We start from the raw sequence: 26,912 nt of genomic DNA on the forward strand, positions 1-26,912 counted from the left end.
AACTGCCTCGAGAGTGAATTAGGCTTCATAGGGATCAGCTTCTACCCTAATTCAATACAGATCAGTTAAGCCTATCATAAGAAATAAATTGATGGATCCCTTTCTCCTTTAAAAGACAGTGGGCACTGCTGCTCCAGCTTCCCACCCGTAACTGCTTCCTGGAGTACTGCTAGCGGGAGGGAAAAATACCCACAGCAGCGGCTTTCCCAGCACCTCTTTGCTATTTGCCCTCCGTCACAGCCTTTGTATTTCACACAAGGAAGGAAAGCCCCAGCGATACAGGACTCCTGGCCCATAGCCACAGTCCTGCTGCTACCAGCGCTTTCATTTCTGAAGCCATGAGCCAGTTCCCTCTCCTCCCGCACTGCCAAATCGTGAGGCTAGCAGCTTGCCATCATCAGCCCGGTTCAAGTTATGCCTTCCCTAGAAGCAAGCAAGTAGACCATCAGATGGATTTCCTGTTAAAATCGACTGAATTGTCCTTTATAAACATTATTTCCTATCATTTTAGTTGCTGGGGACACTGTTATGTTACTGTGTCGTTTATTTGCTTATGAAAGTTTATGAGGTCACCTTTCACAACTGTTTGGGAAACGAGAATGACTGTGGTTCCCCCCACATGGTAGAAGAAGGATTGTTCTTCCAGCAAGTGTTTATTTAGATTCCCACTCCCAAGTGGTGATTTTCACTCAGTTTCTTCACCATCTCCCCAAAAAGCAAGCAACAAAGTAAATAAAAGAATCCCTTTTTGAAGGTTAATTTAACTACACCAATAGAATTGTCCCCCTGGCATAATCTTCAATGGGAATTCCCCTTCTGAAACCATAAACCATCCCTTATGCCACATCGTCCTTGGTGGGATGTATGATGTAATGATGACTTTTATAAGCAGGTGTCTCTTCCCATAGAACATTAAATATTCTCTGTGGCTACTGAAGCAGTGGAGTGGAGACCTCGTTCTTTTCTCACCTAAAGTATTTCAGCTGCTCTGTGACTTGTATTTTCTATTGAGGATGTCTTGATGCGTGCACTCAGAAGTATGTCATCAGGCCCACTGTCTCCAAATCAGAGAGAGAGACAAGAAAAACAAGATAAATACAGAGGAGAAAACACTTTTCTACTTATGCAAGGCCATTTTTTTCATAACTATGTATCACAGCCATGAGGCATTTCTATTAATAATGTTAAGGAGGATGCTGGTTTATGCAAACGTTTTTTTAAAAATGTAAATTTGCTTTGCCATTGCAAGGGCACAAATGCATTAAGATCAAGCAATGATTCCTGCAGAATTTTGTTTTTGCTTAATTCAGTGTTTGGATTTTATTTGTTTGTAAAAATCTACCCATGTGATGCACAAAACTATGCTGTTTCTCCATACAGATTTTCTTGATTCCCAGTGTGGATTATTATTATTATTATTATTTTTGACAAACTATTTTACCTCCGGAAGTCAAGAAACTGCGTACTAGCAGTTTTATTTAAAATAGCCCCGTGAACAGTGACTCCGCCTCTGAAGTGCAGCATGGGAATGCAGTGGGTGCACTGCTGGCTCCAGGCACAACACTGTGTCATAATTACAAACCCCTGAAACAAGCAGAGGCATATCTTCCCTTTCCAAAATCCCAATGATATTGCAAAGGGAAAAGGCAGATAAGGCCCATATTCAGAAAAATGTTTAAACATGCTTATAGGAAAGTCTTCATGTCATCATTCTTTTTTCTTTCTTAGCCCCTTCCATTATTCCTCTGTCTCCCCACTCCTTTCAATTTTTATCACAGCGTGCCACAAAAAGTCAGTGTCTCTTCTTCCACTGCCATCATCCACATATACTGCCAGGCTCCCCTAAATTTTGCAGTGTCTCATGATGAAAAGGGCAAGATTTCCATGTGGAAAAATGATATGAGAAACCTTGTTTTAAAACTAAATCATGGATGGAATATTCCCGTCCCATGCACTGGGAGAATCTTTCAGAAATAAAAGTCACTACTTACTTAGATAGTCAAGTGTCTTCTTCAGCTCTGTGTAACACCAGCTCCTTGGGGTCTATATAAGGAAGGAAAGAGCATGTCAAAGAAGAAAGTAGGGAATCGTATAGTATGGTGTCAGCCAAATCAGGATAGATCCCAGAAATCCTTACTCCAATTCCTGTTATTTAATAACTACTAGATAATTCTTTAATGAACGTTTTATGTTAGCCACAATGGAGGGGTGGAGGCAGTGGATAGGAGGGGTAGGGTACTTTTGGTTTCCTCTTCATTTGCATTCATGTCACTTCATGGATCTCTGGTCTTTTCCACCCAAGATAGGAATCATGCTTGTCCTAATTTCAGAATTGGGTGCTGTAATCATCTGCCACTGCTGACAGACCTGTTCACACCAAGTCTAACTGGATCCAAAGCTTGCTTTTCTTCCTTTAGGAGCTGTGACCTGAAGGCAGAGACTTAAAACAGCCTTTCCAGAACCAAGAGTTTTTTCATCTCAACAGTGAGAATGTAATTGTAACTAGAAAAGTGTTTAACTCAACAAATACTCTACTCGTTTCTGTCCAATCTAAAACTTCTGTATGCTTTTCCACCCGTCTCCTCCTGCTGGGTGATGTTTACAGCCTGCTTTCATCTGTGTATCTGTGGTGCTCCATTTACTTTTACCTCCACCACTGTGTTACTGAATCCTACCTTTATTTTCCTTTGGGATGTTCAATAGAAGAAGATCAGGGGTAAAGATTGTAGGGACTGAGATCTAGTTATCAAGAACGATGTTTTTATGATGGTGGAACATCCCCCTCTTTTGCATACTGCCAGGAGTTTAACCACTCGCTGCCATTTAACTCAGCCCAGCTCGCCAGCAGACCATAAATCATATTACAGGTAACTTGCAGGTCCTTAACATTTCAATTTTCCTGACAGCTCACCACAAAGAGCCCCTGCTGGTTGGATGTTTCCCAGCGTGGGCCAAGAAGAATAGCAGAAGGTTTACATGCAGTACACTCCCAGTCTTAGAGGAGCAGCTCTTGGGAAACACCCAAGTGGATCAGGATTATACAAGGAAAATGCTTTCAGAGACAGCTCATCTGCCTTTCAAGCCCAGCTAATCTACGTGCTTGTCATCAATGAATTTACACATATTATGTATGTGTCTGGCACTGTATGCATAATTAGTAAAATAATAATGTAATTATAAGATACTGTTTTCAGCTGAGAGTTGAGAAATTTCTGAAAGGCTTCTAAGTTGGTAGCGATCACATTTCCCTGTACTCAAGCTTTACCTCATTACTCCCACGCACAACAAACTGCTGGCAGGAAGGCAGTTCACTATAGGGCAGAACCACCCTGCAATTATTAGGTTCAGCAGAGACCTTGGAAAGGTCTGTGAGCAGAGCTGCTTTCTGTGGGCAGTAACTTTGCTCCTGGTTTAGCTGCACATGGATGCACAAGAAGCGAATGCACCAGACAGACCAGGCACTGACTTCCAGATATGGGACTAGGACTTTTTAAGAGACAAGAGATTTAGCTACAGCACGTTTCTTCTGAGGAAATTAATACTTACTGTTATGAGAGCAGCAGCAGAAACATCCTTCGTTCTGAAGTTTGGTCCTTCCTGACTCTCATGTATTTGACGCTCTTCAGCCAAATAAGCACAGACCTCATGAACTGTAAGCCAGACTTACAAACACATCCCTCTACAGGCACCTGATAATTGGGATACAGATCATGTAGTACCTTTTAAAATACACGCACATGGCCATATTCCTCATGATTTGAGTTTTACCAAAATTAGCAAGTACAACTACTCACACCCATCAGCTACTTCTCCTCTGGTTTGCTGCTTCCCTGACTCATCAGCTGCTTCTGCATATAACTTAAACGCTTCTGCATAGAAGTCCACATGACTCAGAGATGACAAGCTGGGCCACCTGCGGAGGAGGACGGAGCATTGCCTCAGGCCACCTTTTCCTCTTCACACAGATTTCTCTCCCCACTCAGCTCCACTCCCTTCTAGACCACAATTAATCAGCCCCCATCCTCTTCTCCCTACCACGTGGACCACCTGCCCATGCTCTGTCCTCTTCTCTCAGTTACACATCCGCTTTTAGCTGCTGCCACAGCAATGCTAGAGGCCTCGCTGCTGAACTAGGGCACTCTCAAGCTGACCATGGCCATGCTAGGGGGAAATACGTTGTGGGGTGGGAGAATGCTGCTACTGGATGCGTAGCCTGTGCTGCTCGTGCCGGGCTGTGACCTGGCATGAAGCTGTGAAACAGATCTTGCTAGGAAAGGAAGGAGAAGGAGCTTGGGGAGATGCACTGGGAGTATGGGAGACCCTGTTTTTTGGCACTGTTGGGGCAACCTAAATGAACTAACAAGTTTGCTGAGGACCCGGCTTTCAGTGTCAGGCCAATGTAATCTGTAAATCTACTGCCAGAGCTTCACTGCCTTAAATCAAGTTATAGCTGTTAGACTGCATGTTCCTCCAATGCAGGTTGCAACAGTCAAGAACACTATCATCAAAGCTTCCCAAGTGCTTGATCTCACACTCTTAGGCAGTAAGCCCTACTCTCCACCCGCTTTCTTCCCCAAGGACACCTCAGGTCATGGGAAGAGTCACTGTAGCTCTGTAGATTAGAGCCCATGGAGGCTGACAGATCTCCTTCAAGACCACAGATATTCTGTCAGTCCTGAAGCAGCGGCAGGACCAACAAGGTTTGCTTGTTCTGTTACTGCTGAGCACTGCAAACAGCCTGGAGCTGCCAGGAGGACCTTCTGCACGCCAAGTGACAGGCACAAGTGCAGCAGCACCCAGGGAGAAACCAAGAGCTCAGATGAGACGTGCCCGTGCTGTTCACAGTCGTAGAGCAAAGAGAACCTGCTGTGCCCACGCAGAAAGAAGCCAGCCACAATTCAGAGCTCAGCTTTCTGATCTGCAACAGCTGGGAAGGCACTGTGTCACCTGGCAGGGCTCCTGGCAGACCTGGCAAACATGGGAACGGGGAAGAGGAGTGTGTGAGACACGTGTCCCAAAGACAGGGCAGAGAAGCCAGAAAGAGCCTGGGGAGGAGTTACATGACCGAGAGCCTCTCCCTGCCCTGCAGGCGCCGCTGGACGCAGTCTCCTAGTGACCCGGAGCTCCCGTGCTCTGACCTTCCGTGCCGGGCAGCCAGGGCCTCGCGGTGTGGAGCTGCTGGGATGAGTGCAGCCCCATGGTGAGTGGGATCAAGGCAGCCAGCGAGGTCTGGTGAGGACCCTGCGGTCCTTCATTAGCTTTCATCTCTTTCTGGCCTGTTCACTCCTGCCTCCAGAAGCTCCAGCTGAAGTAGACCTGTGCCCATCAGAGTCTGTGGGGTTTGAACAAGAGTTTTTCCCTGGGAAACAGGTCTGTGGGAAAATAGGGAATGTAAGCAACTCACTTTCCTCAGCCTCCAGCTTGTAACCTAGTACTTTGGCTTCTGAATGTCGGCATCTAGCACTGCTCCTCTCTCACACCCTGAGCCCTCGGAGCCTGAATGTCCCTGCATGTTTGTTATTCAGCTTGGGCGCCAGCCACTGAACTCCACTGCCATGTTCAGTGGAGCTGAAGTGTCACAGTACAGGCCAGATGTGGTTAGCCCTCTTTGCCTGCTTACACCTCCTTATACAGTCAATATTTCCTGCAGTAACTGGAGGTCTTTGATTTCAGGTACAAAGAAAAGCTGTCGTCAAGGTTCTTGCCCACGCACACCAAGCAGAGGTTCTCCGACTCGCTTAACAGCCAGCGCTGGAGGTTCTTAAAAAGTGGTCTGGATGATTTCAGAAGTGGCTTCCCTCCTCCATGTGATAACATCATCATCCAGGGCACAAAGGGGCTTTCTCCCGTCCTGCTGCAGAGCCGATCCCACCTGGCTCAACAAAAGGCACAGAAGACACCAGCTAAACCCAAGTGCAAGCTCAGGTCAGAGCTGGAAGCTGGGAAGAAGTTCACAAAGGAGACCGACCGTCACCCAAGCCACGACCCTCAGTTATTTCACTCTCATTTGAAAGATGGCACCCTTCCAGAAGTAAAGACAACATAGTTGCTGCTGTTCTTCCTTGAAGTAAACACCTGTGCAGTACTTGAAATGCAAAAACAGTTCAGGATTGTGTTCCCTCTTGCTTTATAAGCCCCCTCCCCCTCATTATTAATTACAAACAGGAAGCCAACAAAGTCCACATCTCCACATTACAATGTATCTCTGTTCTTACCATAGAGAGAGATATATATAAGGAGCTGGCAGATCTCTGAGACACCTTGCTGACATGGTGATATAAGTCACCCAGGTCAGTTACTGAACCAGGCTCACACTTTCCCATCAATATAAGACACTGGAGAGAAGACGCTTTGCCCTCCAGCCTTGGAAACATCTTTGGATAACCCTGGACATGCCATGAATAATAAAGAATCTCTCATTCAAACGGAATAATTGGTGATCACATACTTTTTCCTGTATTATGAAACATACGCCACCTAAAATGTTAGCGTTAGAGTCAGTGGGAATTCAGGGCCCGAATCCCACAGGAGTGGATGCAAACCCTGGCCCCTGACACAAGCCCTTTGATTTCAGTCTCTTTGTACATAGACAGTGCCAAAGTGCAGAGCAAATCACAAGTCAGTTTATTCTGTAATGCTGCCAAGTGCCTCTGTTTACTTCAGCATTCGCTGGCATGAAGAGAGGGGACAGAGAGAGAGGCTTGTTGTGTGTATTTGCCCCATTTTGGATTCAACCTGACTGACTACAGTTCAAGCAGTCCGTGCCCCATTCTAAGTGAACTGTACCTACAAAGGGCATGCTTAAAATTAGCAAGCCAGTGACACACGTTTTCCTGACCTGTGAGTCCCATTCCACATGAATGCCACTTCAACCTTTCGAAGGTTAAGGATGCTCCCCTGGAGTATGATAGGACAGACTCTGGGGAAGCAAATTTGAAATGTGCTGTCTTATGTTATAATGTACTGCAATGCTCTAGGAATCCTGTTTTTGTCTGTTTATTTGTTTTTAATTTGGTTAGCCTCTGCTCAACTTCTTACTGACTTGAAAAGAATTCACAGATCAGTTCTGGAGCTGAAAACGTATGCTGCTGCATCACAAGCTAGATGTCTTCCATCTCTACCTACTATCTTATTGGGTGAAAATAGATGTCTTGCACAGCAAGCAAAGAACTTTTACAATCTCTGCTAACTGCAGTTTACTTGGCCTGTGTTTTTGTGTGAAACTGCAGACCTGCAATCAGTGTCTGCTTTGAGTCTGTCTATGTCAAAAGCTGATCTCTTCCCTTGTTCCTCAAACACACGTAGGTAACTAGAGGCTGCAGTTAGATTATTTTGCTAGCCTGAGTTATGTTATTATTCACTCAGGCAATCAACTGTTAAAATTCTGATAGGTAAGTAGTACCTTTAAGCAGGCAGTACCAGTGAGAGCAGCACAGCTGAGCTCTCTGGAATCCCAGTAAATACGAATTCTGCAGTCTCAGCCCTTAAGCGCACAGACCTTACACAGGAGGAAAGAGACCGAAATGGTTCTCATCAGCGGTCTCCTCCTGACTCCCAGTGCCTGATACACCTCAACAGGCCAAGAAATAAGGCCAGAATTACTCATTCTTAGCCCCTTGCTAGCCCCTCAGATTCCTGGCTAGTCTGTGGCAGCCATTAGTAAACAAATGTTTTGTCTGCCAGCCTTGAAACAAATAGCTTGTGTCTACCAGCTTATACAGTGAGGTTCTGCATGTCACAGCCCTCCAGCTCCTGCCTCGGGGCAGGGCAACACCAGCAAAAGGCATGAGAAGCACTTGCTTCCCTGGAAACGTGCCAGATGACAGAGGTCTTAAGTGATCTGTGCTGGAGAAGAGGAGGCGCGGAGACTTGCTGCAGAAGGTCAGTGACTCAGATTCACCTCCCCTCTGTCCTCCTGCTGTGAGCTTTGGCACTGGGATGTGATGAGCACCCACACTTAGCGGGATTTTATTGTGGTACAATAAACAAAGTTCATCAGCTGTTCGGGCGGGCAGGTCTCCAGCTTGCCTCCCGCAGTACAACTGGTCACAGCTGTTCATGGCGCTGCTGGGTTCAATTATTTGCGGCGGCTTTTCAACACAAAAGTGCCACTGAGAAAAAAAAAAAAAGGGGGTGAGGAGGATGCCTGAGAACCTACTGGACCGCCTGTCTACCTGCAGCAGTTCAGGAAGGCAAGCACCACGGCGTTCTTGCTGCTCCTAGGCCCATGCATCTTCAGAACCTAGCTCCCTGTCAGCCCCAGAGCAATGCTGCACTTTGTTGTGCCTCAATATTGAGTACCTACTATCTCGTGGCCACAAGCACTGCTGGGCCATAGGATGGGAACCGTTAAGCTAGAACTTCAGTGCAGGCTGCGATAGCTTGTATAGGTTAGCTGTATGCCCTGACACCACAGGAAGCGTAAAGCACGGAATATTGGGTGAGGCAAAAAATCACACCCTCGATTCCAGCCATGTGACGTGGGTCTTAGGACAGAGTCACTGCATCACGTGCTGGCTTGTTAAGCAAAAATTACGGGGTCACATCTCGCCTTTTCCTCTAATGTGACTGGGTGGGAAAGGACATTATGCTTTCTCCTGCCGTCAGAGCAAAGCAGCGCATGAGTAAGTGACCAGAGACATCCTCCTGCAATCATTACACTCAGGAAAGAGGAACTTGCAGGAACAATTTCAGATTAGGGCATGCAGATTTGATGTCAGCAAAACTGTATTTCAAGGCATGGTAAAGATTCCTACTGCTGCCTTATTTATATCCCTGGCTGCTTATTTCAGGGAAGAGAAATAAATAACAGCAATGAAGATAACCCCAAGGCAACTGCGTGCTACCAGATCAAGTCTGTTCGGGTGGTGGAGATAAACACTTCACCTCCAGAGCTTACAGAGTCTTTGGGAGAATCCTTTCCCTAAGAGAGCTGTCAAAAGTCCTTGTAAGGTGAGCAGAAAAAAGGTACACAGAAAAAAGGCAGAGCCAGGGAGATGGGAGCTTTGTTTAGAATTCAGACACATGATTTATAAAATGATCTAATGGCTTACAGCTTTCAGGCAAGCATTATCTTCTCGAAGGGGGCATGAGCAATCATATTCAGAAATTTTATAAAGGTTTAGCATAAGTTAGCTCCTGAAGATTAAAAGTAACTTAACCTCCTGCAAATGAAATACTTGCAGTCAGTGATGTATGAAAAAGTTTAAAAGAATATATAGGCAGTCTAGGGGTGGGAAGAGTGCTTGTCAAAAGAAAGCAAGCTTACTTATGGCCCTCTGTAACTTATTTTGGTCCTCTCCTCTGCATGTCCTTGGCTCACATGATACTTCATTTAGACCAACTTCAGACAAAGCTTAGCAAAGTCCTTCCTGAGAAAGGCAGATTAAATTAGGCCGGGCACCTGAAAAATCCAAGGGAATTCTTAAGACGGTGTAAAGAATGTATTTCCATCAGCCAGGTGAAGACACCAGTGGCATGCTCTAAAGCCTCCTTCAATTATGATACACAGCTTCACTTCGCAGTAAATAACATCACAGCTAGGCTAAGAGAATACACATGGGATGCTGCAGAGGAAACAAGACATTTGCCTGTAAAGCTTGCCAACACAGGTAGCACGCTGTAAGAAAAACCATAAAATGATACCACACCCTATACCAGCATCCTATTGAGAGTCCTCCTAGGAACTGTTTTTTCTCAGCATCTAAAAAAAGCACTTCTGATATTTTCTCAGAATCAACTTTTTCTGCCAGTTTTTACTGCCAGATTATACTGTCAGCTACAAATACAGATGCACATGTTGTTTTTTTTTCACAAAACTCAAGCCTGTGTTTATTTTCTCAGCGCTCTTCAGACTTTGGACTTTGATAAATTTCTGTGTTAAAAGTTGTTTGAAAATAAATATTTGGCTGTCTTTTATGCTGCAATTTTCTGTGGGCCTGACAGTGTAAAGAATCCACATGGAAGTCGAAGCATAATGTCTACAGGACTTTAGATGACCATGAGGGTCTATCAGCATGAATTTGCTGGAACATTTTAATTATGATTCAATCTATATGATTGAATCTACTGAGTACCGCAGCTTCAGTGAACCTTGGAGTGAGCTTGACACGCTAAACATTTCACAGAATTTAGCCAAATAAATTATACTATATTATATACTTTGGGGGCTTAGCTGCTGCCCATCCCTCTAAAAACAAACAAACAAACAAACAAACAAACAAAAAACCAGAACCGAATGATGTCTTATTATTGTTCCATTTTATTCCTGTACTGTAAAATGACCCTGCCATTCTGCTGCACGTAGAACTTCCACTGAAGAACAAAGTCATTTTGTTAGCATTTCTCATTATGTCTCTAAAGAGTGCAGAGATTAAAATATTGTGCACAGGAAAAGACTAAATTGAGCAAAATTTATATGTCTTCAACTTTGATCCCCTTTTACTGGGCTCCAAGAGGAGATTTTCACTGTGTCTTCTCTGTTTTAGAGTGCCTCATGTTTCCTCCCTCCTCTTTCAAATCCTTAGGTGGGATTTGATTCTAATTTAGGGGGAGGTAAAAAGCATCAGGGACCAACTATGAAGTGGCTTATGAAATGATATTGTACCAGCTAGGGAAAAAGGAGAACAGAGAACAACAGAACAGAAAGCATGACTTTCAAAGTGGGTGACTAACAAACAGAGAAAACTGGCTAAAATGGCTCATGGGAAACAAAAAGGAAAGGAAAAGTGATTTAGGGAAAGCTGGTATTCCTTGATATTACTGGCATTGTACACATATTTAGAGGAAGCACAGGATATGCAGTAAGAGACTGGCCTGATAAGCCACTGCTCTCCCTCAAACCCAAGAAGGAATTCCAAGACAGACCACTAAGGAAAATTAGGAAAGAGCAGCATAAGTACCTAGGGAAAACTAAGAAAAGTAACACTGAGTGAGATGCAACTAGCAAGTGACATTAGATAAGGAGTCATTCCTTATGTACATTTCTAATGAGCAAAACACCAAGGGAGGTATTTTTTTCAGTGGAGAACAAAGCTAACAACAAATGATGCTTAAATCGACAAAACTTCAACACTTTCTCTGCCTCCTGCTACCAGAAAGCTCAACTACAGTCAAACAGCTAAGACTATTACCAGTAGTGAGAAAGGATGAAGATATCAGGATGCAACAGGGATAGAACGGTTTGCATAGTAATTAAACCTGTTAATTGTTTAAGTCAGCTATGCAAAGATGAAATGTGTTGTGCTATGGAAAAAATGGTAGAACAAACACAGTCACTAGCTGTTTCCTTGAAAATCCATGGAAAAAGAGTGCATTTCCAAAGAACCTATCCAATTTGCCAATGACACCCAGCTAGAAAACACAACAATGATGATGAAGGGCTTCAAATGGATTTACAATGATCCCAGCATGTCATACAACACCTGGAAAAAAAAAAGAGACTACAAAACCAGGGCCAAATTACTTCCCCCAATCGGAACTTCTCAGCTGTGCCAATACTGAATGAGGAACAACTGGCTAGGCTGAAGTTCAGCAGAGAAGGATATAGGGATTTCAGAAGACTGTAAACGTCAGCAAAACCCAAGTCATGCAGAAAAAGGGAAGCACCCTATCGTGAGAACAAAGATGAATGTGAAATAATCCTTTGCTCTTCTCAGCCTGGGTAAGACCACCTCAGGGGATGACATCAGTGTCCAGGTTTTGTCACTCCAGGTTTTTGGAGCAAACTGAGTTACGGAGTACAGATAAGCAATAATTGAGGACACGCCTAAGAAGTTCCAATAAAGCAGAAGGGTGATACAAACCAACTGGAAATACTTTCCACCCCACATTTTTTGGGGACAGGGGAAGTGAGCTGAGGGAGAGCACATTAAAAACTAGCAACAATTTTTTAATAGAAGGGAAAGTTAAATAATGAAATACATTGTCCTGAAGGCTCTGGTTTCTCTGTCTTTCAGTATCAGGTTACCTAATCATCAGCAGGTTAATGCTGTCTTAAGGCAGAAAGGTAAAACAGACCAGTGCTGCTTGACTGTTAAGATCAAAAGTTTTTGGAAGAGAATTCACAGTCCCTCTTGTATTTTACAACTCTTTTGGTGGGTATGAAGAACAAAGTCCTTAGCATACAGCTAAGCTTTACTGTCTTAGAAAACCTCAGTTTTACAATTAGAACTGCAAATATTCGAATTTTCAGTGTGTTCTTGCAGAAAATGCCTTCTTTGACAGAAGATACGTAAAACCTTGCTCTTCCAAAGCTAGCAGGAGTTTTGAGAAACCACCTGTGCACTGGGAGAGCTTTCACAGCCAGGCTTTCTCCTCACGTGCCACCTGCTGGCTACTGCCAAATACTGCACAGAGAAGAGGGTCAGGTGCTCATAGCCAAGACACTCGCAATTAATTTGGGGAAGGGGTGGTACAGAAAGACAGTCAGGGTTACAGCTTCTTCCAGGACTGTGGAGCATGTCAAAGGTAAATTAATACTTTACCCTTCCCATTTTTCTACTTGGTTGGGTGGGGACCCAATGCAAAAAGATTCAAACAACTTCCAAGAAAACCCCCATGGCAGCAGAAAGGCACCATGACTCCTGAGATTTTAACTTGGTTTCTGGTGAAAGATACTTTAGACTAAGCTTTGTGAGCTCTTATTAAGGTATCTACAAGATGATGTTGTTCCTTTTGCAGTGCAGCGATAGTAGAAGGATGTCTCTTACTATTCACCTGACAAAGATTGCTTGGTTTTCATTCTGTGACACCAAGAAGCCACAGCGTAAGGTCCGGCAGTGTGCAAACACCGACAGCCCTCATTCATTTTAGGCAGTCTGCTACCTGGCACCAACCTCACCTACGACCCGTTCTCCTTTTCCAGCTCAACTGAGCTTCACAAAACTGCCACTGGGTTTTTAGGCATGCTCCTGTTGTGCTCAGGAAGAGGTCCCTGCAAACCTCCATAAAGCTTCCTGGGCCAAACTCTCATTCTCAAGATGTCTGTGGAACTTCTCGATGCCCCAGAAGTACAGCTAAAGGACGAAACAGGGCTCCATATTTTTTATTTCTCCTCTACTTGTTCATGTTTCTATTTTGTTCTATTACAAAATTGGAAGAAGCTTTGTACACACACAGCGGTGATTTGAGAGCAGTACTCTCCGACGTCCTCAAAACAGCAACTCTATACCAGGAGTATAACAGTGGAACACAGCCAGGCTCCTGAGTGCTCCCTAAATAGCATCCTACTGCCCCTGTCGGCGCCAGAGCAGCCTGATAGATGCACCACTGCTCTGATTTCAGCAGGGCACTTCTCACATGCTCTGAAGCTCCAGCTGAGATTCCTTGTCACCACACTAGATGGCACAGCTTGCAGTATAAAATTCAGAAAGTTCATCTGAGCGACTGCACGTGAGCTAGGGCTTCCTAACAGCTATGGCTGTATGGCTGGTTATAGAATTGTAACACTAAATATCCACCCTGCTGCTGTGGTTCTCAGATGTGAAGAGGTGGCAAGTTTGAGGCTCCTGATCTTACCCCATTCAGCTGGCTGGTAATTCTGCAAAGTCACGTGTAGCTTTTCAAAATATGTTTCAGCAACTGCTACCGCATCGACTGAGTGAACAACGATGCAACAAAGCCTTGGTGTTCACAGACCACACAGTTCCAAATTAACGCCGCATCAGAAACAATCCCATGAACAACCTAAATTAGAAACAGAACTGATAGTGTCCCTGAGAACTTGAGAGACTGCCTCCTTGCCCATTTACTGTACTGTTGCTTTGTTTGGTTCAATGAAAGCTTTAAAAAATGCAAGATGCATTATGGAGCACATCTGTTAATCTGCTTTGGAAATTCTCCCAGGAGGCAGATGTCCCCACATCCCAAATTTCAGGAATTCCTATAGAGGTAAGACTACCAAACCAGGGGCAAGTTACTGACTGCAACGATCTGTACCTTTGCTTCACAGCAGGAACCTCATCCCTCAGCATCGTGGGAGCTCTTGGGCCATGACCCTTCTCTCACTTCTCTCCTGTCAAGCATTTCTGCTTGTAACTCTCTGTAAGTCATCAGGGGCTCAGGAATTTCAGCCTTTGCATTTGCAGACAACCTTTTTTTTTTTTTTTATGTTATGACATAAATTATAGACAGCCTAAGAGCATTTCCAAAGCACAAATTCTCTGCCACCTGGACCTTTGTTACAACCGTGACTGAACCACCTAGAACTATAGTTATATCCAGCATAAATCCACACAGCCTCAGAAGAAAGGGCACCTTTCCTTTAGCCACCCATTCTTGTTTTCTTCCCTCTGTTGGCACATGCACTTGTATGGATGAAAAGGATTTATTTTTTATTATTTTTTTTTAAATTTCTGAGTTAATTTTCAGCTGAATCAGTTACTTAATCTGACCCATTTTAATGGCCACATGAAAGCAAAGGCCTGCACAAAACAGGCGGTGAGGACAGAGGAGCTGAAAGGCCAGACAATTCCTTTCTGCAACAGCGTTGATTTAGGCTGGGCTCACGTGTAATCCTACCGGGTGGTTTGCAAATTATGAAGCCCTTTCCAGTCCTGCCACCCACTGCAGCCACCACAAGCAAGTAATCATGGTTAAAACTGTGTTTTCTACTGAACCTCTTGCTCACCAAGACCTCCCTCACCTCTGAACTGTGGCAGTTCATCAGAAGTGGTCGTTCCACGGCAGATTATAGGGAAGGCCCAGGTCTAGGAGACAACAGTACTCAAAGTGGATTTATATCAGTGGATGCTCATGGCACCTGGAAGCAACTGAGCAAAAATAGCTGCTGTCTTCTGGGGACTACACAGGTCTTCCTCAGGAAACTGGGTTACAGAACTGTCCTTCCCTGCCTGGGAGAAGAGGAAGCTTGTCTCTGGTGGCACCTTGGTCCTTTGTGACTCTTCCTAGCCATTCAAATGAATTACATTAAGCAACAATTACTCCCTGAGCACTCAAAGCACTCTGTGTGCTCTGTTTTAGTTTCTTCTTCAGACACTGGGTGAAAAGGAGACTGAGCAACAGAGGAGACTTGTATGAGCATGGAAGATGAGTAGAACCAGAGGAAAACTATGCCCTTATTAAAGAAGCACCCTGCTTTTAGGTTGTCCCTTTGCCTTTCATCACTTCCACTTCTGTGTCTTCAAAATACACTGTTCCTTAAGGATTTCTGCAGCAGTCACTTCTTAGCTGTGCTAGTTTGGTGCCTCTTCCTTTCTAAGCCACTTGACCAGCTAAGAAAGGAAATGGTTAGCAGCTCCAAACCACCTCTTTGGCTTTGCTGAGGGCTGGCAGAAGGATGCTCTTCTATTGTAAAGACAGGTCAATTATTGATTTCGGTCTGCTCTGCTTCAGTAAGATGATCAGGAATTTTAAACTGCAGTACACACTGCCTGACAGTCGGTAGCTTGTTGTGCCCTGAGAATCCCAGCTGGGCGACGTGGTGTATAAATACATGGGAATGTCTCTGCAATGAAGGCTAGGAAAAGGGATTTAAGTAAGCTACCAAAATATAATCTGTTATGCAAGAAGTCTCAATAGTTAACTTATTACAGGCAACCAGCTGTTTTACAGGCTAAACAGCTGTTTTATTATTGTTGTATATATTATTATTTATATTATTATATATATATATATTTATATTATTATATATATATTATATATATTATATTGTTGTATATATTTATTATTGTTACAGCTGTTTACAAGGCTAAACTGAAGGTACCTATCTCCCCTTGAAGCATCAACAGTGGTAAAAGAGAGTGCACCCAAAACCAGATTCACTGAGGAAGTGCCCAGGCAGGTCCGAGCTTCTCAGCTCTTTTCTTTCACTGTATTATTGGACAGGAGATCTGAGCAGTGCATGTTTAACATGTCTGAACCCATCCCACACATCAAAGTGGATATTTATACCCACGCACAAGCTCCATACTTTGTTGGAGTAGGGCTCCAGAGAAGGCTTACTGTGGTAAGCAACAAAAGGAGAAATATTTAGATGATGAATTCTGTGTATTCACATAGGCCACCGTATACCACATGAGCCAGGGAACTTCACTCTGAAGGCTGCACACTTGTGCTTCCATAAATTTGGATGACATTTACTGTCCTGTTAAGTTAACGTAGCACTGCTCCTAGTGACACCGAAAGATTAGGAAGTTCACACTCTGGAAATAGACTTATTTGGACATCCACTTAGCCATTCTTTTTTCTAATGAGATAGATGATAAAAGCTCATCAGTGGGATTTAGAAACCAACGCCTTTGCTTAGATAAAGGATATTAAAAAAACAGTGGTAAAAAGGACTGGAACTGCCTCCTGTAATTCTTCCTCTGGTGTTAAACTTTAGTGTTAGTAGCCTGACCCTTGCTGGACTGACAAACATTTTCACAGCTTGTCACTCCAGGATTACTGATTTGAAACACAGTGCAAGCCATAAATCGCATTTATGCAAATTTCTGATTACCTAGTGTAAGGTTTATCTATATAGCCCTTACATTTTGAATCAAAATTTGACATCCTCACTTCAAGAGGAACAGAACTGGGTAGTAACATGAAGTTAAATTAAAACAACTGTTAAACGTCCTCTGCGCTAATGGAATCTGAAGTCCTGGTAGTCCAAAAAAGCTTCCTGAGCTTAACAATGCAGAAGATGGAAGAGCAGGACGGTGCTAAGAAATCCAATTGTAAGCATTAGAGTATGATGCGGGCGTTACAAACTTAGGAGTAAATTTAACTCAGTTCTCAGGGACAGCAGAGAAAGCATGGCTTTTTTTCACCACCTGCACTGCTCAAATTAAACTGCGCAAACTTCTGTGGTTACTACAGGTACAAGTTCATTGACCATGAACGCTTTTTATTTAAAAAGAGGAAAGCAAACCAAGCATTCACTCCCCAACTTTTGCGTGTGAGCTCTGCTCACTCCTTCAGTTACCTGTGACACAAAACACTTGCAGCACGGCTACCTCGTGCAGATTTGCACGCGGAGAAGCAGAAAAAAGGGGGAGATGACAGAAAAGGGAGGGGAGAGGCAGCAAGCCTCGCAACTTTTTCCTCACCCAGCTCATTCTGAGTCTCGCTGCCTGCCTCCTCCGCCTGCCAGCACACCCAGGGGAGCTGCGGCCCGCCCCGGGGGCGGCTCCCTCCCGGGGCTGGCTCCGGCACCCGGCTTAAAGCGGGGCGGCGGGGGCGGGCCGGGGGTAGCCCCCGGTGCCAGCCCCCGGTGCCAGCGCCGGTGCCAGCGCCCGGCCATGGCCCGCGACCGCGGCCCCCCGGTGCTGCGGCAGCCGCCCGGCCCCCCGCGCCCGCCCGCCGCTCTGCCCGCCGAGAGCCGCGGCTGGGGCTGGCTGGGAGCGGGGCTGTGGCCGGCGCTGGTGGTGGGGCTGCTGGCCGCCCTCGTCGCCTGGCTCTGGTACGGCAGCGGCGACGGGCGAGGCGAGGAGAGCGGCGGGGAGGCGGCCGGGGAGGCCCCGCGGGCGAGGGGCGAAGCGGAGGGCACAGGTAGCGAGCGGGGGGCTGCTGCTGCTGGTGGTTGGGGGGGGGGGGGATTTGCCCTGCCCCACCTGCGGGCGTTTGGGCTTGCTGCTGACCTTAACTATTCTTTTTTGATTTTTGTGCTTAGAGGATCTTCTGGCGAGCGGCGAGCAAGTGCTGCAGCAGGCCAAGGCTGCTGCTCTGTCGAGCCCTCGGGAAGCAGGGGAGGATGCACCGCAGCATAACCACGCTGAGAGCAGCAGAGCGGCCCGCGGAGCTCCGGAGAGGGAGCAGCTGCTGCCAAAGCCGTGTGCCGCTGCCTCCGAGCCCCATGCCGGGGAGCATCCAGCTGATGTGTGCGATGGCCAGGCCGGGCAACCGAAACCCCAGGTGGGACAGGTGAGCGGTGATGGATGGTGCATGAGGAGCTCTGGCGGTGTTTGTAAGGACGGAAGCGAGGAGCAGCTGGGTGAGCCAGCCCAGGTTCAGGACCTGGACCAGGAAGAGTGGGAAGTGGTGTCTGAGCACCTGGACTGGGGGGAGGCCGGCAAGAATGGCAGCGTGGAAGACTCGGACAGCAAGGAATGGGAACAAGGAGACTGCCCCGATGGGGACCTGAAAGCAAAGCGAGTTGCAGCAGTGCCCCCGATGTTTCAGAATATCCACGTGACTTTCCGCGTGCACTACATCACGCACTCTGACGCTCAACTGATCGGTGTTACCGGTGACCACGAGTGTCTTGGCCAGTGGCACAGCTACGTTCCCCTCAAGTACGACAAGGATGGCTTCTGGTCTGAATCTGTTAGCTTGCCAGTAGACACCAAAGTAGAGTGGAAATTTATCTTGGTTGAGAATGGGAAGGTCACACGTTGGGAAGAATGCGGTAACAGGACCCTAGTGACCGAACACGAAGATCGAATCGCTCACCAGTGGTGGGGACACCACTGACTGGATTTTGGAAGCTGCTTATCTAATGGCAAACCTGCTTAGATTAAGCACAGAGCCCCTGTAATTTCTCTCTCTTCAGTAGGAGACCTTCTCAGCTGCACAGTTCTGTAAGTCCCATATCAAACCTGGTTAAACTGTATGAGCAGCAGGTCTCAGTCCTCCCCTTTAGGAGATCATCTGGCATCCTGAAAAATCAACCTCACGGTCTGAAGATGTGCAAGGTAGGATCTGAAGGCGTGAGCAGCATTCCGAGCAGCTGCCTGTCTGGATAAATCTGGACCCTGGACTTGAGTTTGTGCTGCTGTGAGTGGGGCTGTGGGATGTATCTTTGTGCTGACGGCTTAGGGCTTTAAAAGCATTCTAGGAAGTGTGGTTACCTACACTGCAATAGGAACTTAAGTGTTTTAACTTATGTAATAAGTAAGCAATAAACACTTTCAGACTGACAGTCCTTTATAACATAACCTGTGAACTGTCTCTTAATTAACGTGGATAGAGTTGGGTTTCTTGACCAGAAATCTTAGTGCTAAAGGATTCCTGAAAAGTAACAGGCACTCTTTAGAATAACAAAGGTCTAACTGCTAAGTACTTCATTTTTCTGCTCACTGCTCTCTAGGAAGGACCTCAGCTCAAGCAAAGGCTTGGCAGATGCATCCTTTTTTAGTCAAATCATTCCCCTGAAAGGAGAGCAAAGGTCAGAAACAACTGTACGGGCTTAATAAATTACTTTTCAGGGAGGGAGCCGGCTTTTCTTTTTTTTTTTTTCAAACAAACAAACAAAAAACCACCACCACCAAAACTAGGCTGCTTTGATAGTCAGAGGACAGGATTCTCCCTGAAATATGTGGCATATTCTGCCTGTGAAAACACTACAGTACTGTTACAAAGTACTTATCTTGAGCTTGTTTCAAGACCAGTCTCTTCCATGTGAATTTGTTCTTGCTAACTTGAAGCCTTCCAAGTAAGCCAGATCATACACAATGCTTCCAGCATCAATCAGTTGTTATTTTTATGAAACAGAAGCAGAGAGCTGTTCTATTTGTCTGCCTCTCATATTTTTGGTTCCAAATACATGATATGCCACTTCCAGCAAGCTCTTCTTCCTATAGCAAGGAACCTATTTGCAAATCTCGTGTCACTAGAACAAATTTGCTCTGCAGAGCGTACTTTTGTGTGAGATCTGGAAGCGTAGACATCAACATTTCAGCTTGGGAAACATGCACGTTGCAAAGCTAATTTTCTCTGCTTATTTTTTCTGCTTCACATGGTGGAGCAGTCTCAGTACATGAACTAGACTAGTTTTGAGTGCTAGTTTGTGTTCTCAGGGAAAACAACCCCCTCCCAATTGTCACATGACAGCACAACTTGCTCTGTGGGTCAGTTAATTTTGCAGATAATGTTAGCTTTGCTTGCTGTTTGTCTCAAGCAACTTAAAGATTCAGGTGAGAAAGCTTGATTTCCTTACTCAGGGGAGCTTTCATACATCAGAAAGAACAAGGTAAGAAATGGGGGCGGGAGTTAAAATTCAAGACTGACTGCAAGCTTTCTGTTTACTGCTTGTCTAGGATGAAAAGCACCTTTATTTCTGTTTGGAATTGCTGCAGGTCTGCAAGGTATGTGGGATCACTTTGGGCAACTGGATGCAAAAGGGAGAGGAAGGAGCTGACAATTCAGTAGGTGGTTGCTGCTATTTCAGTGGTCTTTTAGGAGTGTGCATGTGCACACGCTAGTCCTGACCTCTCTCAACAGAATACTAATATGGGACTTAATTACTTACTACCCAAGTTCAAAGGGATTAGGACTTACCTGGGCTGAAAAATTAATACTAACATCAGGCTCCTTTCATCTAAGGAGCTACTGCTTTGCTGTAATAAATACTTCTCCCATTTAATTATGACTGCTTTCTTTGTGTCAACAGAAAGCTGGTAAGCTCTTTGTATTTTTTTGCACTTCCCTAATAAATTAAAGAGAACAATATACCCAATACACACAGGTATGTAGCTGAAATAGAAGCTGATCTTCAGGAATCATGGATACCCAAGCAAAACATGTTATTTCAAAAGGTCTAAAATTCTTTCTCCCACTGCTGACAGTGCTTCAAATAGTGAGGTACTGTCAACTTTAAGCACTTTTTTAATAACCACTGCCATTTGAGTGTATTTATACACACGTTGCAGGCTTATCTGAGACGATTAGCTGTGGTATTAGATTAAAGTATTCACTAGAAAGCCACTTAACCCACACTAGAATAGATTCCCTAATGCAATAATGAACATGTTTCAAACAGGCTAACTCTAAGAAGTCTCTCAAATTGAGGACATTTTTTTTTTTTTGATTAAACACCCTGCACTTTGATCCTACAGACTGCACATGCAGTCCTCATGATTTCATCATCTTGCTCAATGATCAGACTTTGTTTTTTTCCTAGTAGCTGGTATGGTGCTGTGTTTTGGATTCAGGAGAACAATAACGTTGATAGCACGCTGATGTTTTAGTTGTTGCAGAGCAGTGCTTACACTAACTAAGCCAAGGACTTTCAGCTTCTCATACTGCCCTGCCACTGAGGAGGCTGGCAGTGCACAAGAAGTTGGGAGGGGACACAACCAGGACAGCTGATCCAAACTGGCCAAAGGGATATTCCATTAACGCTGGGTGTCATGCTGAAAAATAAAACTGGGGGCTTATCCAGGGGAGCTGCCATTGCTCAGGGACTGGCTGGGCATCGGTCAGCTGGTGGTGAGCAATTGCCTTGTGCATCACTTCCTTTGGTTATTCTTTTTGCTATTTTTTTCTTTTCCTTCCTTCTTTTCTTTCTTATTAAACTGTCCTCATCTCAAACCACTACTTCTTGCATGTTTCAATTTTCTTCCCCTTCCTGGGGGCTGTATGGTGTTCAGCTGCCTGCTGGGTTAAACCAAAAGGTAGATTTGAAAAAAGTTGTCTCGCTACATAAAAATGGTTATGCTAGACTGGCCCAATACCTGTCTAATAGACTGTCTTGACTGTGAGACTAGTGAACCTATGTGTGAGAAACAAGTTCTTGTTGACATTTCTACATGGATCTAGCAGCCAACAGCTCAGGATTTCTAAAAGCAAATAATAAAATGCCTTGCTCGCAGCTTGGCAAAGAAAGTGCAGCCAAAGACCTACAGTTTAAGCTGACCAGCTCAGACTGTTCACAACAAACTATTAGACAATTTCACTACTTTTAGGTGAAATACCATCTAGTCTCATTTGTGAAGTAGTTTGGTGCTTACTGGTGTGCCTGGATGGTAAGCTGAGCAGACAGCCTGAGGCTTGGAATGGGGACTGGGCTCCTGTTGGACATGAACTAGTTTTAAGTCACATACAGAAACTTGCATTGCATCTTGTCTGCTTCCTATTTATTTTGCAGTTGCCTTTGCAAAAACCATAGCTGACCCACATTTTCTCTGGGAGTTAAACTTACTGTTGGGAGTCTCTCCACACGATCCATTCAAATGTATTAGACTGGTGTAAGGTTTTATCTGTAGGGTGTTGGTTGCCGTCTGTGGTGTCCTGCTGTGGTCAACATTTGCCTAACAGTCCTCCTGTTATCCACCTGTACAACATGGAATAACACAGCGCTATTCATGCTGCAAAGTCCAGGGTGTGCATAGCTGGACTTGGGCTTACATATACAGCCCTTTACCTCCCCCAGGACAATCTTTCCCTTCTGCTGGAAGCTCAGACCTGTTCCTAACTGCTGGATTTCAGCATGAGGATGTTGAGCTGCCTTTTTGCTTGATAGATCTCTCTTCTCTCTGGCTATTTGTACCTCTCCACCTGCTCCCTTCCATTCTCCCAGGTCTGCAGTCTTTTGAAATTCCTTTTAGCTTAGCTCCTTGAACGCAACTGAGAATGCGCTTTTCGGTGACCTTTTACAAGCTGCCAGACTACGGGGTGAATACATGCTCTTATTTTCTACACCTTACCTTTTTCTTAGTAAATCTGTGGTGGAGCTGTCAAATATAGGCAAACTGTAATGCACAAGCCATCTGAAACAAGTGATCCTTTCAATACAACCCATTTACAGGAAAAGGGAGGTGCCTTTATTAACATTCTGACTAAAGCTTGCAACACTGTTGCAAAAAAAAAAGTAAATAAATGGAAAAAAGTGATTGAGAAATCCAGAAAATTACTTGAATTAAATAAAAATACAGTTGACAGTGACTGAAGAAAACTTCAGAACAACTCACTAATCTCTTTCCCCACACAATAATGCCTCAAACTAAAACTCAGAGGTTTGATCTCCTCTGGATATAGTTCCATGGCTTTAAAGCCAACAAAACTAAGCTTGTATCTGGATGGGTGTGTGCTAATGAACAGCTTTTGCAGAGCCACAGATACTAGTCATGATTTGGACAAAATCACCGTACTTACTGTAAGTCCCTCAAATTCAAGCACGGAATTCCACATTGCCATAAATCTAAGGCAATCACAACTTTAGAAAAATCAGGCGAGGAAAAATGCTAAGGCTAGAGAACCTGCCTCACTGCCACCTCCTGCTGACCCAGGTACAGCTGCTCAGCCCCCTCTTCTGTGTTTCGGCACCAATTTATTTCAAGGGACATCCTGCCACGTGTTTTGTTAGTACTGTCTAGAGCATTCATAGCAAGAACTCCCCTGATAACAAGCCAGCGGCTTCCACAACTGACTTCTCAGACAGCCTTGCTCAACTCTGAAAGGGAAGCACTATTAATCTGCTATTCATGAGCAGTCTGCCAACAAAAAAACAATGGCAAATTCTGGAAAAGTACTCAATTTAGGATGAGTACAAAGTTCTTGCTCACCTTTTATAGAGCTATCTTGTTTCCTGAGTTATTGTCAAATACTAACAAAACTTTGAAGAATAAATCTGATATTTTAATAATCTTACTACTTTCAAACTATTTTTAGTGTCACCCATTCTGTTAATTAAGTGTAATAAGTCATTTGCCCACTGCTGCACAGTCCTTAAATGCCACTTCATAGAAAGTTTTAAAATAAATTCACGTATGCCAGATGTGCTAAATATTCCTTCCTGTTTATTACTAAATCTTATACTAGGAATGGCCTTCAAAAACACCATTCGTAGACACATACTAAAGGAAGGATGTGTGTTTTGGTGACTCAACTGCAGAATATTTTGGAGAGCAAGTAATATCCCCAGCTATTTTAGCAAACTCTAGCAAACTAAGTTATACTAGACTATTAAAAAAAAAGTCAGTGTAGTTTCAAAATGCATTTTTTCCCACCTAAACTTCACCTATTTCAGTTTTTATAAGAGGGACATGGACGGAGGAAGGATAAAAAGTCCCAAACAAGCCAGGAACATACACATACATGGCTCTGAGTCAAAATATGAGTGCTATGCTTACAAACTTAAGCCCAGGGCAGATTGTGGACTCCATCTGTACTACAAATCAAACCAAGGATGATAACATGTAATGAAAATTACACCAAAAATACCATTTGACGAGTCCATTTTGCTTGAAGGAATTATGGTATAGGATGAAATCTGTTCAGTCTTGCAGTTGTAGGCATGTGGTTCAAAACATTTTGATATCTCAGTGTTAACAGGAGCCACATCCAGGTTTCCTGCTTCAACTGGAAATACTCGGTAGCTCTGGGACATCCACATGAATTGGAACTTACTGAACTAGTAACACAAAGCATGGGGGGAAAAGGATTTCTTTTAGAATGTGGAATACACAACACTTCAAAACTAAATTTCTAAAAAAAGGACCCGAAATCATGTGCAAGATCCAGAACACATGGAAGAAAGCTCTTACTGGAACTTGAAGCAATCAGCAATGCCCTGTGGCCAGTGTCACCCACAGCACATAGCTACTGACAATGTGTGCCAGTGAAAGTCTGTATTTAGATATTATTAGGATGTATTTACTCCTCTGTACTTCCCATTCATTTAAAAGTAAAAACCTGTAAAGAATGTCCTGGCTCAAGGCAAGAATTGCAAAACTATGAGAACCCTTATTATCACAGTTTATTTTAAACACAACATACATACATGAAAGTAATCACTAATGCACACAAGTCTTCACTTTGACAGCTTCTTCTCCTTTTCCTTTGCTTTCTCTGTCTTCATTTCCTGAGTTCTGATCATTGATGACATAGCTGAAAGTAGCAAAAGGAACAGATTATCTGAACACCAGCTTATGTGAAAATGATTGACACCTCAGGTGCAGACTCCTCAAGCTTTGTAATATCCTCCCACATGTTACACTCTACATTTATCACGCCCTTCTAAGTACAACTTTGATTTGCACTTCTTCAGATGCAGTAAAGATGGACCTAGTTGTGAACAGACAACATGTAATCTGCTTTCTGGTGTCTAAGTGCCAAATGGTAGAGTAGTGGAAAAATGCTACTGATTTTAGAATCTCTCTTACAGGGCAACATTAAATTAATGTTCAGCCCAGTGCTCATGACAACCAGTTTACTTATTGTGCATATAAAAGACTTTTTTTTCAAAATAATCTCTTTGATATACTTACAGTTGACACATTACAGATTTGTATATAGATTTTTATGTAGCATACAGAAAACAGACTACCTGAAGATGTTAGCAATGGCCAAGAATAAAAATGAGAACAATTACCTTATACTCTATATATGATCATTTTTTAAGCAAATCAGGTTACTTGAATGTCCTTGATGTGTGAACTGTATGATGTAGGGAAATAATTGTTTCCCATAGCCATGTAAGGAGACTTAAAAGAGAAAAGGTGGAGTTATTGGAATGTGAATTCAGAAAAAGTGCAGAGAAAAGATATTCCATCTCATCTAGCATTCTGCCATCACAGGCAGGGTTCATGGTAGTCTTATCAGTGACTTCAAAGGGAGCAAGAACAGTTCAAAAAGGTTGTCTACGACTGTGGTCATCTCAGATTAAAAAAAAAAAAAGAAAGTGTTGAGGAGGAAAGGATATGCTTGTAAGACCACTGCTGGGAAGCTCTGTTTTTGGAGTCAATTGCCGTCACAGTATCATCCAGTTTCTATAAGAGTCATCAGCTCTTTAAAAATTTAATTTGACATGATAGCACATGAAGGCACCCCTGACCAGCTGCCATGTTTGAAATGTTAAGGATCTAGAAGCTTCTTAAGAGTTAAGGGGCTGAGAAACAACGCATTGTGTAGTTAATCTAATTACTCTCCGAGGAGCAGGATAAAGTAGAAGTAGGTACTGGTAAAACAGGAACAAATAAACTGACATCATGTAAAACACAGAAACACAGGTAGTGCTTTGGCAGGTAACACAGTTTCTGGGGAGTGTATTTTAAATTAAATAGGAATATATTTGGTAAATACTGGCACCTTGGCTTTTTCTCTGTAACGTTTCCACCTGGTTTTGCAGGCTTTCCATCTTGTTCTGTAGCTTCTTAGATGTGTTCTCACTAGTTTCCACAGACTGAGAAGCTATTGAAAAAATTACTTGTCAGCATGTTATGACAAAAAAGTCATCATAAGATAAATTATTTAATCATTCCATCTAAAGTAAAGTTCCTAGAAAACGTCAAACAAAATTTCCAGTAGCAAAGAAAATGAGTGAGAAGACAAGGTTATTAAAAGAATTTTGTATTTTATCACATTTATTTTCAGGGGAGAATGCAACTGAATTTCTAGATTGCCTATAAACGTGCTTGGGAATGGGAAAAAAGTGATTTATGTTACTTAAGTAATATTTATGCCCACAACTTATAAATAACACTTTGCCAGTAAATTTACAGTGATTGCACAAAGGAAAGTAGTAGTGTCATTTTCATTTTACCAATGGGAAAACTAAGGTACAGAAAGATGCAACTTACTGAAACAAGGAATAAACTGAGCATTGATTGGCAACTGACAGAAAGTCATAGCTATGACTTCGACTTGCTAGATCTCCCATGGTCTACATAGAAACAATCAGGAGTTTAATTCCATTTATAGTTGTGAAGATAACCATACCACAAAGCCTGGCATTATGCTTACGTTCCCTAAAACAAGTGAAATCCAGAGCTGAGACACACTAAAGAGGAAGGTTGTGCTGCTCTACAGGTACAGAAATTTGCAGGTACCCATTTGGCCAGTGCAGCACGTAGACTGGGAAATGCCGCACACCTTTGCACTCTGCTTATGAACAGGCATTTCTCAGTTGTTGGATATGCACTGAAAATACAGGTGAGCTAACAAATACACACTTCGTCTTTGCACAGCCAGCCAGCAAAGCAAAGGTCAATGAGCAATACTGTTCATGTTCCAGTCAGGCTGATTGCTCAGCCCAGCTCTTTTAGACACCTTTCTACAGACAGAGAGAGGATCCTGATGTTTTTAAAGTACTGAAAAATGAAGTAACCGAGAAGCTTGCATTTATGTGATAGCAGTGCAATATAAACATGCTACAGTTACGCTGAAAATACAGAAAAAACAATTTCCAGATGAGAAGCAAGACAAATTAGTCTCTTTTGGTTAGATTTCTGCCTGTACTACAACTAGCT

The 26,912-nt window shown here is 43.8% G+C and overlaps 2 protein-coding genes across 2 annotated transcripts in view; one reads left to right on the plus strand and one right to left on the minus strand.

Annotated features, from left to right (window-relative positions):
* Nucleotides 1-19: 19 nt before the first annotated feature.
* The window catches only part of CCDC158 (coiled-coil domain containing 158), a 52,202-nt gene continuing 25,309 nt past the window's right edge, over nt 20-26,912 (minus strand). Inside the window, 5 exon segments of the mRNA XM_083835798.1 lie at nt 20-1,054; nt 1,992-2,043; nt 3,547-3,689; nt 21,866-24,552; nt 25,753-25,854. Of these exon segments, the coding sequence (XP_083691924.1) occupies nt 24,476-24,552; nt 25,753-25,854 (179 nt within the window). The 3' untranslated portion in view covers nt 20-1,054; nt 1,992-2,043; nt 3,547-3,689; nt 21,866-24,475.
* On the plus strand, nt 17,159-18,881 carry STBD1 (starch binding domain 1). The gene is made up of 2 exons (XM_083835280.1): nt 17,159-17,496; nt 17,618-18,881. The coding sequence occupies exons 1-2, from the start codon at nt 17,247-17,249 to the stop codon at nt 18,415-18,417; spliced, it is 1,050 nt and encodes a 349-aa protein (XP_083691406.1). The 5' UTR covers nt 17,159-17,246; the 3' UTR covers nt 18,418-18,881.

Source organism: Anser anser, assembly GCF_964211835.1.
Source record: "Anser anser genome assembly, chromosome: 4".
Classification (NCBI taxonomy): Eukaryota; Metazoa; Chordata; class Aves; order Anseriformes; family Anatidae; genus Anser; species Anser anser.

Bases quoted from the DNA above. Each gene is read 5' to 3' on its own strand.
- STBD1 (XM_083835280.1), top strand. From the start codon at position 17,247: ATGGCCCGCGACCGCGGCCCCCCGGTGCTGCGGCAGCCGCCCGGCCCC. The intron at 17,497-17,617 runs GTAGCGAGCGGG...TTTTGTGCTTAG, and splicing joins GGGCGAAGCGGAGGGCACAG to AGGATCTTCTGGCGAGCGGC.